Source organism: Emericellopsis atlantica (assembly GCF_019669845.1).
Source record: "Emericellopsis atlantica unplaced genomic scaffold F5Z01scaffold_15, whole genome shotgun sequence".
Taxonomy (NCBI): Eukaryota; Fungi; Ascomycota; class Sordariomycetes; order Hypocreales; family Bionectriaceae; genus Emericellopsis; species Emericellopsis atlantica.
Genome location: NW_025764717.1, coordinates 128,180 through 141,887, shown reverse-complemented (window position 1 = coordinate 141,887; position 13,708 = coordinate 128,180). Strand labels below are relative to the sequence as shown.

At 56.0% G+C, this 13,708-nt stretch overlaps 8 protein-coding genes across 8 annotated transcripts; 3 read left to right on the top strand and 5 right to left on the bottom strand.

Annotated features, from left to right (window-relative positions):
• Positions 1 to 198: 198 nt before the first annotated feature.
• Positions 199 to 1,349, top strand: F5Z01DRAFT_636956 (homoserine dehydrogenase-domain-containing protein; the record flags this gene model as incomplete). Its single annotated transcript, XM_046262250.1, has 2 exons — positions 199 to 235; positions 289 to 1,349. 2 exons carry the CDS (start codon positions 199 to 201, stop codon positions 1,347 to 1,349), a joined length of 1,098 nt encoding a protein of 365 aa, XP_046117661.1.
• Positions 1,350 to 1,394: 45 nt separating this feature from the next.
• Positions 1,395 to 1,741, bottom strand: F5Z01DRAFT_674620 (uncharacterized protein; the record flags this gene model as incomplete). Its single annotated transcript, XM_046265061.1, has 2 exons — positions 1,395 to 1,592; positions 1,649 to 1,741. The coding sequence occupies 2 exons, from the start codon at positions 1,739 to 1,741 to the stop codon at positions 1,395 to 1,397; spliced, it is 291 nt and encodes a 96-aa protein (XP_046117660.1).
• On the top strand, positions 1,702 to 3,080 carry F5Z01DRAFT_125975 (tRNA methyltransferase). Its single transcript, XM_046257530.1, has 3 exons — positions 1,702 to 2,195; positions 2,246 to 2,427; positions 2,481 to 3,080. The coding sequence occupies exons 1-3, from the start codon at positions 2,053 to 2,055 to the stop codon at positions 2,963 to 2,965; spliced, it is 810 nt and encodes a 269-aa protein (XP_046117659.1). The 5' UTR covers positions 1,702 to 2,052; the 3' UTR covers positions 2,966 to 3,080.
• Positions 3,081 to 4,448, bottom strand: F5Z01DRAFT_125712 (fructose-1,6-bisphosphatase). The gene is made up of 3 exons (XM_046257528.1): positions 4,211 to 4,448; positions 3,378 to 4,159; positions 3,081 to 3,326 (listed from the first exon to the last, which is right to left on the bottom strand). Exons 1-3 carry the CDS (start codon positions 4,318 to 4,320, stop codon positions 3,196 to 3,198), a joined length of 1,023 nt encoding a protein of 340 aa, XP_046117658.1. The 5' UTR covers positions 4,321 to 4,448; the 3' UTR covers positions 3,081 to 3,195.
• On the bottom strand, positions 4,289 to 5,412 carry F5Z01DRAFT_126002 (uncharacterized protein). The gene has a single exon (XM_046257532.1). The coding sequence runs from the start codon at positions 5,274 to 5,276 to the stop codon at positions 4,578 to 4,580; it is 699 nt and encodes a 232-aa protein (XP_046117657.1). The 5' UTR covers positions 5,277 to 5,412; the 3' UTR covers positions 4,289 to 4,577.
• F5Z01DRAFT_623278 (peroxisomal biogenesis factor 11) lies at positions 5,313 to 6,069 on the top strand (the record flags this gene model as incomplete). The annotated part of the gene is made up of 2 exons (XM_046261312.1): positions 5,313 to 5,854; positions 5,907 to 6,069. The coding sequence occupies 2 exons, from the start codon at positions 5,313 to 5,315 to the stop codon at positions 6,067 to 6,069; spliced, it is 705 nt and encodes a 234-aa protein (XP_046117656.1).
• Positions 6,070 to 6,593: 524 nt separating this feature from the next.
• Positions 6,594 to 7,956, bottom strand: F5Z01DRAFT_636952 (pre-mRNA splicing factor; the record flags this gene model as incomplete). The annotated part of the gene is made up of 7 exons (XM_046262249.1): positions 6,594 to 7,034; positions 7,081 to 7,177; positions 7,225 to 7,301; positions 7,379 to 7,560; positions 7,620 to 7,625; positions 7,685 to 7,813; positions 7,905 to 7,956. The coding sequence occupies 7 exons, from the start codon at positions 7,954 to 7,956 to the stop codon at positions 6,594 to 6,596; spliced, it is 984 nt and encodes a 327-aa protein (XP_046117655.1).
• A 266-nt stretch (positions 7,957 to 8,222) lies between these two features.
• On the bottom strand, positions 8,223 to 12,569 carry F5Z01DRAFT_656583 (PXA domain-containing protein). The gene is given in 4 exon segments (XM_046263588.1): positions 8,223 to 12,304; positions 12,357 to 12,382; positions 12,482 to 12,483; positions 12,502 to 12,569. 1 exon segment carries the CDS (start codon positions 12,096 to 12,098, stop codon positions 8,472 to 8,474), a length of 3,627 nt encoding a protein of 1,208 aa, XP_046117654.1. The 5' UTR covers positions 12,099 to 12,304; positions 12,357 to 12,382; positions 12,482 to 12,483; positions 12,502 to 12,569; the 3' UTR covers positions 8,223 to 8,471.
• Positions 12,570 to 13,708: the final 1,139 nt, after the last annotated feature.

The window sequence follows — 13,708 nt, the reverse complement described above, 5'->3', positions numbered from 1 at the left end:
TCAATTGACCACTTAACAGGTTCAACACTACTTCAGCATCGATATTGTGAAATGGCCAACTAAATGTAACTGCCACTGCAGTGTGCAGTGACGTGGGGCAGGCACGTCTTCACCAACATCAACTGCCCCGCCATCGGACCCTCGATTTTGTCCCTCACTCACCTCACCACTCTACAGTCCACCCAAGCAACCTCAAACATGTCTCCAGCTAGCCAAGTTAACATTGCTGTCATTGGTGAGCTGGCCTGCGCTCTCTATGTGTCTTCTGCCATTCTAACTCTAGTACAGGCGCCGGCGGCGTCGGCAAGTGCTTCCTGTCCCAGCTCCAAGGCCTGGCTGCTCGCAAGCCCTCGCCCAAGCTGAACCTCGTCTACATCGCCACGAGCCGTAAGGCAGTGTACAACGACAACTTTGCGCCCATTGACGTCGGCAGTGCCATTGACACCCTCGCGTCGTCCTCCAAGACACCCCACGCCCTGCCCGCGACTGTCGACTACCTCTCCGGCTCGCCTCACCCGGTCGTCCTCGTCGACAACACCAGCTCGCAAGATGTTGCGGACCTGTACCCATCCTTCCTGCGCAAGGGTATCTCTGTCGTGACCCCCAACAAGAAGGCCTTCTCTGGGTCCTACAAGCTGTGGCAGGAAATCTTCTCGGCTGCCTCTTCGTCCGGTGCCAAGGTCTACCACGAGTCGTCCGTCGGTGCTGGGCTGCCCGTCATCTCGACCCTGAACGAGCTCATTGACACTGGCGACAAGGTCACCAAGATTGAGGGTGTCTTCAGCGGCACCATGTCCTTCCTCTTCAACTCCTTCGCCCCCGTCGCCGGCCAAGGCGGCAAGTGGTCGGCCGAGGTCAAGAAGGCCCAGAGCCTGGGATACACCGAGCCCGACCCCCGCGACGACCTGAACGGTCTTGATGTGGCCCGCAAGCTAACCATCCTCGCCCGTATTGCCGGCATCCCCGTCGAGTCGCCCGAGAGTTTCCCTGTCCAGAGCCTGATTCCCAAGGAGCTCGAGTCCTGCAGCAGCGGCGACGAGTTCTTGAAGAAGCTGCCCGAGTTCGATTCGCAGATGGAGGAGGTCAAGGCCGAGGCCGAGAAGGCAGGCAAGGTCGTTCGCTTTGTCGGCAGCATCGATGTCGGCAGCAAGAGTGTCAAGGTCGGTCTGGAGAAGTTTGATGCATCGCACCCCATTGCTGCCCTGCAGGGAAGCGACAACATTATCAACTTCTACACCGAGAGGTACGGGTCGAACCCGCTCATCGTCCAGGGTGCAGGTGCCGGTGGTGATGTGACGGCTATGGGTGTGACTGGCGACCTTCTCAAGGTGTTGAGGCAGATTTCGTAGTTTCGATTGTTGGAAATTAAAGTGATTGATGCTCGCCGATACTTCTCAGTGCATGCTCGACCGATGGTGTCCTTTGCTGTCGTCGACAGCCGTTGTGGTGGCTCCATCAGGTAGTCTCTCGTCGGGCTGGTGTTCGTTCGGCCGGTGCTTTTTGCTATTGAAGCAAGTCCGCCATATCCAGAGCACGATATCGAGCACGATCAGGAAGAGGAACGGAAGGATGAAGAGAAGGCCGATACCAGCCTTTGTGACGAGTTAGTAAAGCGCCGAGCGCGAGCCAGGGGGCTTGGCCTACTTACACATGCGAAACAGATGTAGCGAACGAAGATCTGGTAACTTGGAATCGGCAACTTTGCCAGAGTCCATGCCGCATCGTCTGTGGAGCCTGCCATGGTGAGATTGTGAGATGCTGGTTCGGGACCATGGATGGGAATGTTGTTGATGGTAAATGGGAAATGCAGGGTCCATCATCGAAGATGGCCCAGCCGGATCGTCGGGCGCACGCATTTCATTTTGGGCTGCCTCGGGCTGGGCGTACCTGACGCAGCGCACAGCACAGCGTATCTGCCGCTCGCCGGACAAGTGTTCACCGCCTTCCCCATTCGTCTCATTGTGAAAGTCACCATCACCACCAAACTTTCTTGTGAGGCTCTCATCCCAAATTGAGCACGGAGGCAGCGCACGATCCTGTTGCAGCAGCAAAATGGTCACCGAAGGCAAGAAGAAAGCGCATCGCGCGCAGTACCAAAAGTCGAAAGCCCAAGATGGCCTTGCCCAGCTACCACGGAAACGCTTCTATCGACAGCGAGCGCATGCGAATCCCTTCTCAGACCATACCCTCACCTAGTGAGTCTCACGTGCTAAGACTTGTCAGGGCTATGACTGACTGTGAATAGCCCAGCCTCGCCGGACGCGATGGATTGGTCAACATACTTTCCAGACTACGTACAGGATTCGGCCTCGGATGACGTGAGTCCGAAGCGATTGACCAAGGATGTCGAAGTGGTGGACATTGGGTGCGGCTTTGGAGGGCTCTTGATGGCGCTATCGCCACTTCTACCAGATAAACTCATGCTAGGTAAGGTGAGCCTTTGCGTCCTGTCATGTGCCCAAGACTAAACAACTCTCTAGGTCTCGAAATTCGGTCTCAGGTCACAGCCTACGTCCAGGAGAAAATATGGGCTCTGCGCACCCAGAACCCCGGAGGTCCCTACCAGAACGCCGCCTGTCTTCGTGCCAACACCATGAAGTTCCTCCCCAACTTTTTCCGCAAGGGTCAACTCAGCAAGATCTTCATCTGCTTCCCCGACCCGCACTTTAAAGCCCGCAAGCACAAGGCGCGCATCATCTCGACGACGCTCAACTCGGAGTACGCGTACGCGCTCCGGCCGGGAGGTATCGTCTACACGATTACGGACGTCAAGTCGTTGCACGAGTGGATGGTGGAGCATCTGGATGCGCATCCGTCATTCGAGCGGTTGAGCAAGGAAGAAGAAGAGGCGGACGAGTGCACAAAGGTCATGATGACGGAAACGGAGGAGGGGAAAAAGGTTACGCGGAACCAAGGTGAGAAGTTCGTCGCGCTGTTCCGGCGCCTGGAGGATCCGCCGTGGTGAGTGGGTAGTATGAATAAAGAGCTGTCTGGTCCATTTGAGAAGGCGTATACTGCCATTGGGTGTGATGATAATCAAGGATGAGGCCCTATCTGCGACAGGAAGCTGGCAAGTACATATGGGCAAGGCCTGGTGAGTTTGCGGCCACGAAGAATCGTGGGACATTGACCGACCCTATGATTTTATGAAGCAGTACTCAGTGCTTGATTTTTACGATTTGGAGTCGAATGCGTCTATTTGAAGAAGCCCTTGACCTTTTCCATCTCATCCCAGCTGCCCATGAAAATACCAGCGCGGTCGTGGATGTGTTCAGGGGCCACGTCCAGCATCCTCCTCATCTGGCTGTCGACGGCCTGGCCACCAGCTGCAACACAGTCAGATACAATTGAAAACACGCGGAGAAAGAAGAACTCACCATTCTCAAACACTTGGGCCATGGGCGCACACTCGTACAGGATACGCAGCTTGCCCTTGGGGCTCTTCTTGTCGGCGGGGTAGGCAAAGATACCGCCGTACAAGAGGGTTCGGTAGGCATCCGCCACCATGGAGCCGATGTAGCGGGAGCTGTAGGGCTTGCCGTCGGCCTGGGCCAGCTTGAGCGAGTTGAAGTAGTTGTTGGTCTGGTCGTCCCAGTAGAGCGAGTTACCCTCGTTGACGGAGTAGATGGCCCGCGAGCGGGGCAGGCGCATGTCCGGGTGTGTGAGGATGAACTCGCCGACGCCGTTGTCGAGGGTGAAGCCGTTGACGGTGGCGCCCTTCATGGTGAGGACGAGCTGGGTGGAGGCGCCGTACATGGTGAAGCCGGAGGCGAGGAGCTCGGCGCCGGGCTTGAGGATGTCCTCCTTGGTGCCGGTGCTGCCCTCGGGGAGCTTGTGGATGCCAAAGATGGTGCCGACGGAGACACCGGCGTCCAGGTTGGAGGAGCCGTCAATGGGGTCGCAGGCCACGGCGTAGCGGGCGCCCTTGGCGTCGCTGAAGTAGATCACCTCGTCCTCCTCCTCGGAGACGAGGAGGGCGACCTTGCCGCAGGAGCGCATGGCCTCGATGAAGAGGTCATTGGAGATGACGTCGAGCTTCTTCTGGTCATCGCCCGTGATGTTGGAGGAACCGGCGAGGCCAGTGAGGTTGACGAGGGTCGCGCGGCGGATGTAGTACGCAATTGACTTGAAAGCGAACTGCAGAGCGTGGCAGAGAAGTCTTGCGGTTTGTTAGTTGGCTTACTTCTCACGAGGGGTCATTCAAGCTCACGTGAAGTCACCAGTAGCCTCGGGGAACTTGGCTTGCTCTTCGGTCAAGAAGCGAGTCAAGGTGATGATGTTGGTGTTGACCTTTTCGGTCTCGCCCATGCTGCCTGACATTGTGCCGGTGGTATGTTTTTGTCTTGTGTGTCGGAGAGAGGTGCTTTGTAGAAATCGCAACGGAATTCCTCTTGGTCAACTTTGGCTTATGATGAAATCGAGGGCGCGAAAGTATCACGATGAGGGGCACGCGGGGTAATAGCTGTCACGAGACAGAATCCAGAGTAATAAATGCAGAGGCTTCGAGCCGTATTTATAAAGAATGAACCGAAAGATGGAGAAGAGTCAGCCATGACGACTGGGCGGGCCGGTAGTGTTTAAATCAATGGGCACATCTCGCGGCGCCTACCCCGAGCATCACCCTCTGCTTGCTCCCCGGGTCCGGGACGATCAGGGCACCCCACGCGCGCTGTCTCCAGATGCGCGCGCCGAAAGACGCCTCTAGACTGCATCGTGACACATCTGGCGGTTATCATCGCCCATTGTCGTCGGAGAAACTGCCTTTGGCACCCAATTGTCGGGTGGGCAAGAGAATATCCCGGGTCGGCGGAAGGGCTCGTCCTCCATCGACAAGTGACAACAGGTCCGGCCTTGTCATGGGAATTCGGGGTACGTTCGATTCTTCTCCACACCCGACCAGCTCGGCTATGCAATAGCGAGATGCATCTTCGTGGAGCCCTGACTTTTGACTGATCCGAAGGTCTGAATCTCGAGGCGGCTCTCAGTTCTCCCGTGTGGCTAGTGCTGGCTGTGGCTGAAATATGATGCCTCAGGCGCCCATTGTTCACGTGCGCCGTCGTCGGCCTTCCCGCCGGGAGGAAGTGCCACGGCTGGCAATGCTCGGCGACGCCCTCCATCGCTGAGGTGCTTATCCTCGCCTGTGGGGTCACCAATACCTCGGCATGTGAGTCCGAATTGCTCCCCAGATTTGGGAACGCTGCTCGTCTGGGGCAACCACCATCATCCATCGTCGCAACCCATCCCATCGCGTCGTCTTTTTTTCTTTGGATCCTCATCGACAGGCTGATCTCTCTCAACAACTGACATTGACCATGGTTGCCGACGCGCTCGTCTACCACCCTTCGGTGGCGCACTACCTCAAGTTCCTCTCCACGACGCTCGGGCGCGACAAGCTCCTCCGGACGATCCAGTACTTTGCTCGCTTCTACGCGTGGTACCTCCTCCGCACCAACGCCACGCCGGCCGCCATCGCGCCATGGACCGCCACCAAGAAGCAGTTTGGCCTCGTCCGCAAGTTCCTCCGCATCGGCAAGAACATTGAGCACCTCAAGGCCGCCGCCACCGCGACCGACGCCAAGAGCATGGACCCCGTCCTGCGCTACACCACCGTGGGACGGCAGCTGGGCTATGCCGGCTACCTGACCTTTGACGCCGGTACCGTCCTGGATGCGGCCGGTATCCGCAAGTGGGAGGGCGCAAAGAGGCTGCAGACTGAGGCATATCGGTTCTGGGCCATGGGTCTGACCTTTAGCGTTGTCGCCCAGGTCTATACGCTCTGGAAACTGAAGCAGCGCGAAGCCAAGGTGGACAAGAAGGACGGCGAAGGCGTCGTCGAGAGCAAGCGCATCACAGTGTAAGTGACCCTGACTTGTACGTCGAGGCGCGATACTAATGAGACTTTGCAGCGAACGCGCCGTGAGCAAGATGCAGCTCACTTCGGATCTTTGCGATCTGACCGTTCCTCTTTCCGCCCTTGCCTGGGTCAACTTTGACGACGGTGTCGTCGGTCTCGCCGGTACCGTCAGCAGTTTGATTGGCGTCTACAACCAATGGAAGAAGACGGCCTAAGGATCGGATGTGTATACCAAGTATTTCTATATCATCTCTCATGCACCTTTGTAATAGAAGCGTCATAATCCAGTGTTTTGTAAGAGAAAAAAGCACTGTCATTGATTTTGTTACGAAATTGCAAAAAGAAATAGACGTGGGCAGCAAGTCAGGTCTGCATAGTCTTACAACACTGAGCCTTCCGGGTCTTCTGCTGCGATACCGCACAGCTCAGACATCATCAAGGCCAGCAGCCCTCGTATCGCACATAACCATCATTAAGAAAAAGAATCGTTGGTACTTGCCACATGTGAAATCCCTTTCCCCTGTTTCTCACGCCGACCTAGATTCCATAAAACTTGCCACGCGTTCACTTCCTGTTCATTGTACACTTTTCTCATGCGGTGGTTCGGACTCGTAGGCGTATTCGTCTGCTTGGTTGGTAACAATCTAGTACCTCCAGTCAAGGACGGTTCCGCCAAGGGCGCAGCATAGATCTCAAATACAACACACAAATGCAGAGCGCAAAGAGCAAAGAGATGTATTTACCAGTAGCGACCACCGCGGTCATAGTCGCGAGGTGGGTACGGCGCATCCCTAGGCGGATAGCCACCTCCCGGTGCATCTCGAGGAGGGAAGTCCCTGGGTGGTGGAGGGCGATCATATGGCCGAGGCGCACCATAAGGGTCAGGAGGCGGTCCATAGTCCCGGCGGTAAGGGTCATCGTAGCGACCGCGAGGAGGTCCTGGGGGAGGGTAGTCGTCCAAGGGTCCACGAGGGGGCGAGCGGTAGCCACCCCGACCGCCACGGTCGTCGTAGTAGTCGCGGCGGGGGCTGCGGTCACGGTAACCGTACGGTGGTCCATCGCGACGAGGGGGGCCCCGGCGGTCGTAGTCGTCCATGGGAGGAGCACCGTACCGGCCGCGGCCACGGAAGCCACCTGGAGAGCGAGATCGGCCTCGCGGAGGTGGGAAGTCTGGCTGCGTCTGGATACGGTCAGAATGAACAATACATGACAGCCAGAGAACCTACATCGGCAATGCATGTGACACGGCTTCCCTTAAACTCGGTTCCGTCCAGTTTCTCCACGGCGGTCCTCAAGTCAGCGGCGGATTCAAACTCGACAAAGCTACATTGTCAGCAAGACGTATCCTCGAGCAGCGGTGAGCGTCTTACCCTTTGCCGCTGCCATCGCGCGGCGTCTCCGAGTACACAACGTCAAGACTGGACTGACGGGCAAAGTCCTTGAGGTCCTGTCCAGCAATCCAAGTAAGTCACTGTCCGGTGACGACGGTCCGGGCGTCCGAGGGAAGAAAATAGGGCAACAGACCTGCCAGCTGGTCTCTGCGGGAAGACCAGTGAGTTGCATTCGATGAGGCGTCCTCCGAGGGCGGGGCGGTCCGCGCTCACGAGCTCCATATTCACCAGGGCCACCGGGGGCGGGACCTTCGCGCTGGCGGCTGCCTCGAGCGAATTGCACGGTGAGTCGCGAGCCCATGAGATCCGATCCATCTTGCCAATATTAGCGAGGGGGGGTCCAAGGTGTCGGGGTTGACGGTCGCATCACGTACGGAAGGCTGGGAAGACAATGTTAGCAGGGAAATCCAGCGTAGTTCATCGCGCATTGCGTAATTACCTGGAACGACATCGCGCGCATCCATGGGATCCTTGTACTCGATGAAGCCGAAGCCATTCATGAGCTTGATCTCTGTGATCTCTCCGGTGCCATGGGTCGCAAAGTGCGTCTCGATATCAGTCTTTGTAGCTATTCGTATGCAAGAAATCCGCGTCAGTTGATGGTCCCTCGATGCAGCAGCCAGAGCGAACAGGAAGACTAGGAGAGATGGCGTATGGACCTTCGCGTGGGAGATTGCCTAGATACAGGCGGGTGGCCGAGACTTCAGTCATGGTGACTGTTGGGGACGGAGCACGATTGCTCGCGCGCGACCTTGGGGGGAGCCAGAGGGAGGGAGAAAATCCGGTGGGAGGAGTCCTTTGTTCGAGCGCAGAAGCAAACACCGGGCCTGGGAGTGGAAGATGATGATGGCCGGTTGCGATGGATTGGGAACGGACTCGGGTTATGTTGCTGGGATGATGGCGGAGGGCGCAGCAGCTCTCGATCAAGGTGAGGAGAAGGTCAGTGTGCCGTGTTTGCGTCGCGCTGCTGACATAATAATTTGAGCACCCCCGGATTTCAGAAAGTGGAGCGCGCACGCTGCAGCGCTGCATCATCGCCAGAATATGGGAATACATATGATATGCTATCCTCTACGAGCCTCAAGACTGGATTATTAATGAATCTATTGATATGATGCGCCCAACTCCATGCTATGCCATATTAGCTGCCCTAGACGAAAAGCACAGATACCACTTCGTCTAGAATCGTAAACATCAAGTGCGCACTAGAAACTGTCAGCCCTCACTCAAACAAAAGTCAGCCTGGTGACATACTTGAGTCGCGGGTTGTTCAAGGTGGCAAAGATGCGCCGACTGGCTACCTGTGCGTTCACCCTGCCTACCACGTTGCCCGCCAGATCGGGCACCAATGTTGCCAGCATCAGGCTTGCCTCGGTTCGCGTCTTCTTCTTCTCCGCTGCTGTTCGTGGCTTGCGCTCTCGGTTCAGCTCGCCGCCAGGCCAAAGTGAGTCTTGCACCATGGCCACGTAGCGCAAGATGCTGTCCTCCTGTACCAGCATCTTGACATTGTCACGCACCTTGCGCTCAATCGTGCCACCCAGTAACTGCTGGAGAACCACGACGGCAGCACGCCCTCGTAGCCAATTATTGCCCTTGTTGAGTTCAAAAACCTCCAAGAAAATGTCGCAAATCGGCTTGATGAACGGCTCGAGTTCTTTATTCTCGAATGCGTTCAGCTCAGCCTCCGCCTCTGCTGCTGGGAACGTCTCCTCGTTGACGTTGATTGGCATCGAGTTCAGTTGACTCGTAGCTGCGGCGAGGAGGTTTTGGCCCGCCACCGATATCTGGTCCAGCACGGGAATGTTGCCAAGAATATCCTCCATGCCGTCTGTGACGGAGTCGTAAAATCGTGTCATCATGTCCTTCTTGTCTGCGTGATCCATAATGTCTTGCGCCTGGGCGAGCGGGCTCTGTGAGAGGAACGCCCTCAGCTCACGGCTGCGACACACGTCGGGCAGAAGTAGCAGCTCTCGCATGAATTTCTCCAGAGACAGCCGTCTCTTCCGCAGAAACTCGCTCTGGAACTTCATCACGACGCGGCGTCTGGGGAAGTCGAGGTTGCGCACCGACGGATACCGCGATCGCAGCTTCTGATGGAGCTCGTGGAACTCGCTGTATCGTCGAGTGACAACCCATGACGCTGCCGGCATCTGCTCCCCTGCATCCCGCTGCACTTCAATCACGTAGAGCGCGAACTCTCTTCCCTCCTCATCTTTGCCAACCTGGATGGAGTTGATCTTGATCGACGATCGGCCGTACAAGCTGTTGTCGCTTTCTTGAACCGTGTACTGGGAACGCTGAAGCTCCTTTCGTCGTATCTCCCGTTGGAGACTAGCCTTGGATTTTCTCAGGATGCGAAGTTCGGCAGTGTTGTTGGTCAACTCGGCCTTCCTCGTCAATGATTCCACAATGGCCTCTTGTGTTTGTAGACGGTCGATATCAGCTGTCAAAACGGCAATGGCCTCTGCCAGACCAAGATCCCCAGGTGCTGCCTCGTGAACCTCATCTTCATCTTCGCCCGCAGCTGCTTCTTCGCCATCATCTTCCGCTGGGAGGTACTTATCCTCGTCCGCAAAAAGGTCATCGTCGACAAATACGCCAATCCGCGACGCCGCACTGACGAGGCCGAGAGACGATAGACTAGGCTTGTCAGCCTCTTTCCCGCCGCTGAGCAGGGGCTGGCCCGAATCGATGGAGCCGCGATGCGAGTCGTTGTCGTTATTGGAGAAGCCTGCAGATCTCTGGTCCTCAACCTCCGCACCAAACAGAGACTCTCGCAGATCCTCGGCAGTCTGTGGCCTGTCGTCGCCCATGATGTTACTAAGAGCTTCTTCCATAGCCTGCACGACTTGAGTATCTGGTCCTTGCTGTCCATTTTGGTCCAGACTCGCAACAGAATCGGCCATGCCGTCATGATCCAAGTCGCCATCGTCGAAAAGAGGTGTCGAAACTCCTTCATCCAATGACCTCCGACCAGGCACATCTGAGCCGTTGCTACCTGCATTCAGCGCTCGCAAGTCAGACGTCGATCCAGCGCGTCGTGTCATGTGAGTTGGCGGAGGCGCCAGTCTCGAAATTGGCTTTGGTTTGGCTTGGTATGATGCCGAAGCACGGTAATCTGGTCTCGGGGTGGACGAAATCGTCGTATTCTCCGGAGGCGCTGGTGCCGCAGTTTTGCTGTGCGCTGCCTCTTCCGCAGCGAGGCACTTGTAAAACAAGTCGGACTTTTTGAAAGCTTGGAAAAATCGATTCTTCATCTCGTCTAGTACAGCTGTCTGCGCCTTCAAAATGGCTTGTCGCGCCTGGTGATACTGGGTCGGCGTTGCGGCCTTGCCTGCTTGTAGGAAATCCTTCACCTCCTGCTTGGATGACGTTGGAACCTTGAGCTCTGGCTTGGAGAGATACGCTTGCTGAATTTGCTGCAAATCAAGCCGGTCGGACTCTGTCCACATGGGCAGGTTTGGCGGCAGCTGTTCGTCATCGTGGCCCTCGTCCTCCAGCGGATTACGAAAGCCGTCGACCACTAGCCAGAACTGTACCAGTGACATCAAGCCCTGCCGGTCCATGTACTCCATGAAATAGGACAAACCAGAAGAGTCCCGAAGAAGCTCATCGAGCGGGGCATCCTGAAGTCGGGACGTCGTGGGCACGGCCGGCGCCATGGCGGTCGCAGTACGCTTATCCCCTCCAGCCGCAAGAATGTTGACCTTTTGGTCGAGAAGTCGCTTGCCCATTTCCAGCCGACGCACATAGACCGGGTCCGGATTGTCCTGCAACGAATCTCTCTTCAGCTGACTCGCCACTTCGCTGCGGAAGCGGCGTGCGTCCGAAAGATTGTTCACCTTGCGTATCGCGCGAATGAATTTTTCAAACTTGCGTTCACTGTCCCCTGGATTGATGCGGGGGGCCAGCGCCTGCTTGCCCGCCTTTGGATTCGGCGATGCGTGTTGGTCGAGCGCGGCTCTGAGTTTTCGAACAGTAGATCTATCCTGCAGCATGGAACGACCGTAATTTTCCATAATTTGGTTCCATGTATCTGGGTCCGACAACATCTGGAAGACGGGGAAGAGGACTGCACAACCCACGATTTCCCGTATCAGTGTCAACACAGCCCGACTAGACAGCATGTAGTCTGGAAGAATGGCTGGCACAACCTTCGCGACGAGCGTCCTGAGATGATCTTGCTGCACCATCTTTGTGTCCGGGAATGACAACGACGCCGCTGGGTGTAGCCTCCCGTCCCTGTACTTTGAGGCAATTGCCAGGTCCAGCTCTTCTGATTCTGTCACCGATCTGTTGAGCTTGCGCCCTCGAACCGCCTTCTCGGCATCGTAGAAGTCTCGGAAATGCGTCGTGAGGATCGGCACGATACGACTCGTGATCAGCTCGGCCAGGTCCTTGTCGCGGATCGAAGCTTGCAGGCTGAGCAGCGCGTGTCGAATCGCTTTGTTGACTTCGTTCGGGAACGTCGGGTTCGGACTGATATGGCCATACCAGCTTTGTATGAAGTCACGGGTGACGAGGTCGAGGACGTGCTCGATACTCTTGGAGACCTTGGGCGATTCTTCGAAGAGCTGGGGTCGGTCGTAGGTCTGGCGCTGACGCAGGGCGGCAACCTCCTTCTTCCACGAAGCAGAGCCCGTGAATAATGCTCCTCTTGATCGCGGCGTTCGCGCCGCTACTCTTCTCGAGCTCAAAAGCAAGATCGCCAGCGAGCAAGCCAAGGCGACAAGGATGCCCGCGACGAAGGCGTATCCCGCCCAGCGCAAGGCGGGCAGCCAGCTCACGGCAAGGCCCCAGGCCACGAAAATGACCACAACCGCGAGGGCTGCATCGCGTCGCGTTACGAGCATAGTCGCATGGTCTTGGTGATGTTGAATTAACGTTGCATCATTGAGGAACTCAGGAAGGCACGCGCGGGGGGGCCTTGGGGGGTGCAGGGCGCTGGGCAGCTCTGTGGCGGGTTGGCGCTAGTCCCCAAAAAGTGCTGTGCCACACTTCGTCGCCCGCAACCTCAAAAAAATTTGTATGCTCACTTTGATTATGCGTGTCATCCTTACTGCAACACAGTTAGTCATTCGTTCGACTTGAAGGGTAGGCAGGTTTTTTACGTGCAGGGGCCATGCTAATCTTCTCTACAGAGAAAACAGTTAATGCGTTGTTGAATCGTTGAGACCGAGTTGACGTACCTGTCTGAGTAGGTATTAGTGATCTGCTGCGTGTTCGAACCCACGACGTGCGGGGGGAATAACTTACATCGTTTCAAATTTGACTTTTGCTCGAAAGAGCAACAGATCAATCTATTTTTTACATTAATAAGCCCTGCAACAAGTTGGAGCGTGCAAGGATCGCGCGGAGACGGTGTGGTCAAACCTGCGGTATGTGTGGGTGCGGGTGGCTGGGGGTGGTGGGGTGGCGCAGTACCCGCGGATCGCCGGAAGCGGTAAGTCGCCGACCAATCAGCCGCCAGTCCGAGTCAAAACTGCTGCAAGGCTCAACATCACCGAGGAACAGGCGTAAGTAGAGGCAGCATCAGGATTCAATGATGCGTTTGTACGTATCTGGGGGCGCGAAAAGAAGGAAGACATCACGACTTTGTTCCCAATTGAGACATCGGTTTCCCACCGACCGGGGGCTCAGTTTGATCCACAAGGCGGGTGTCACGGTGTCTGATTGGATGATTCCACCAGCACAGCCTGTGTCTGTGATCAAAATGCACACTGCTTACCTTGTCACCATAGGCAAACACTGGCGGCCTCGCCTTCAACGCTGTACTCTTGCGTGCGCGAGATCAGTTCTCTTCAATTATTACTGTTCATTACAAGCAACGTTGTAATTGCCTCGGGCTCTGTCAATGCTTTGTGGATTGCTGCCAAATTGACTTGGACGACTGGCAAGATCATGTTGTCAGGGGTGGGTTCGAGTGCAACGACATTGTGAGGTGCACTGTGTGGGCATCAATACTTATGCTACAAGGAAAGCTCAAGTATCGATGTTAATATGACCTTATGCGCTGGCGAGACTGATATAAATTGTGAGCTTAGCATCCGTCGTCCGTACGGAGTACTGTAGGTATAAAAGTAACTACTTAATCTTTGTCAGGCTGATTGTACGAATTCCTGCGATTGGGCAGGCCACAACCCGACCCACAACCATAACGCGGCCGAAAGCCTGGCGCGTTCTTCTTCTGTTCTTAGCATCACCATCAGCATCAGCATCTTCTTCTTCATAAAGACTAGAACAATCATCTGCTTCTACCCTCATTAATTTCTTCGCAGAATCCAGGATGCAATAATGACTAGTGTCTAGAGGTGCGAAAAGAACACAGGCATCACGACCTCGATGTGAAAGGCAACAATTGAAACGGTCAGTCCTCTCCTCATAAATTCTGCGTGTGATTCACATCGCAATTGTGTCTGACCTTTTTGTCCCGACCAACACTACCCAAGACGCGACGCAAGCC

Coding starts and splice junctions, on each gene's coding strand:
- F5Z01DRAFT_125975 (XM_046257530.1), top strand. CDS start 2,053: ATGGTCACCGAAGGCAAGAAGAAAGCGCATCGCGCGCAGTACCAAAAG. Junction 2,196..2,245: donor TCAGACCATACCCTCACCTA/GTGAGTCTCACG, acceptor GACTGTGAATAG/CCCAGCCTCGCCGGACGCGA. Junction 2,428..2,480: donor ACCAGATAAACTCATGCTAG/GTAAGGTGAGCC, acceptor ACAACTCTCTAG/GTCTCGAAATTCGGTCTCAG.
- F5Z01DRAFT_125712 (XM_046257528.1), bottom strand. CDS start 4,320: ATGTCAGGCAGCATGGGCGAGACCGAAAAGGTCAACACCAACATCATC. Junction 4,160..4,210: donor GAGGCTACTGGTGACTTCAC/GTGAGCTTGAAT, acceptor ACAAACCGCAAG/ACTTCTCTGCCACGCTCTGC. Junction 3,327..3,377: donor GGCCCAAGTGTTTGAGAATG/GTGAGTTCTTCT, acceptor ACTGTGTTGCAG/CTGGTGGCCAGGCCGTCGAC.
- F5Z01DRAFT_126002 (XM_046257532.1), bottom strand. CDS start 5,276: ATGAGGATCCAAAGAAAAAAAGACGACGCGATGGGATGGGTTGCGACG.
- F5Z01DRAFT_656583 (XM_046263588.1), bottom strand. CDS start 12,098: ATGCTCGTAACGCGACGCGATGCAGCCCTCGCGGTTGTGGTCATTTTC.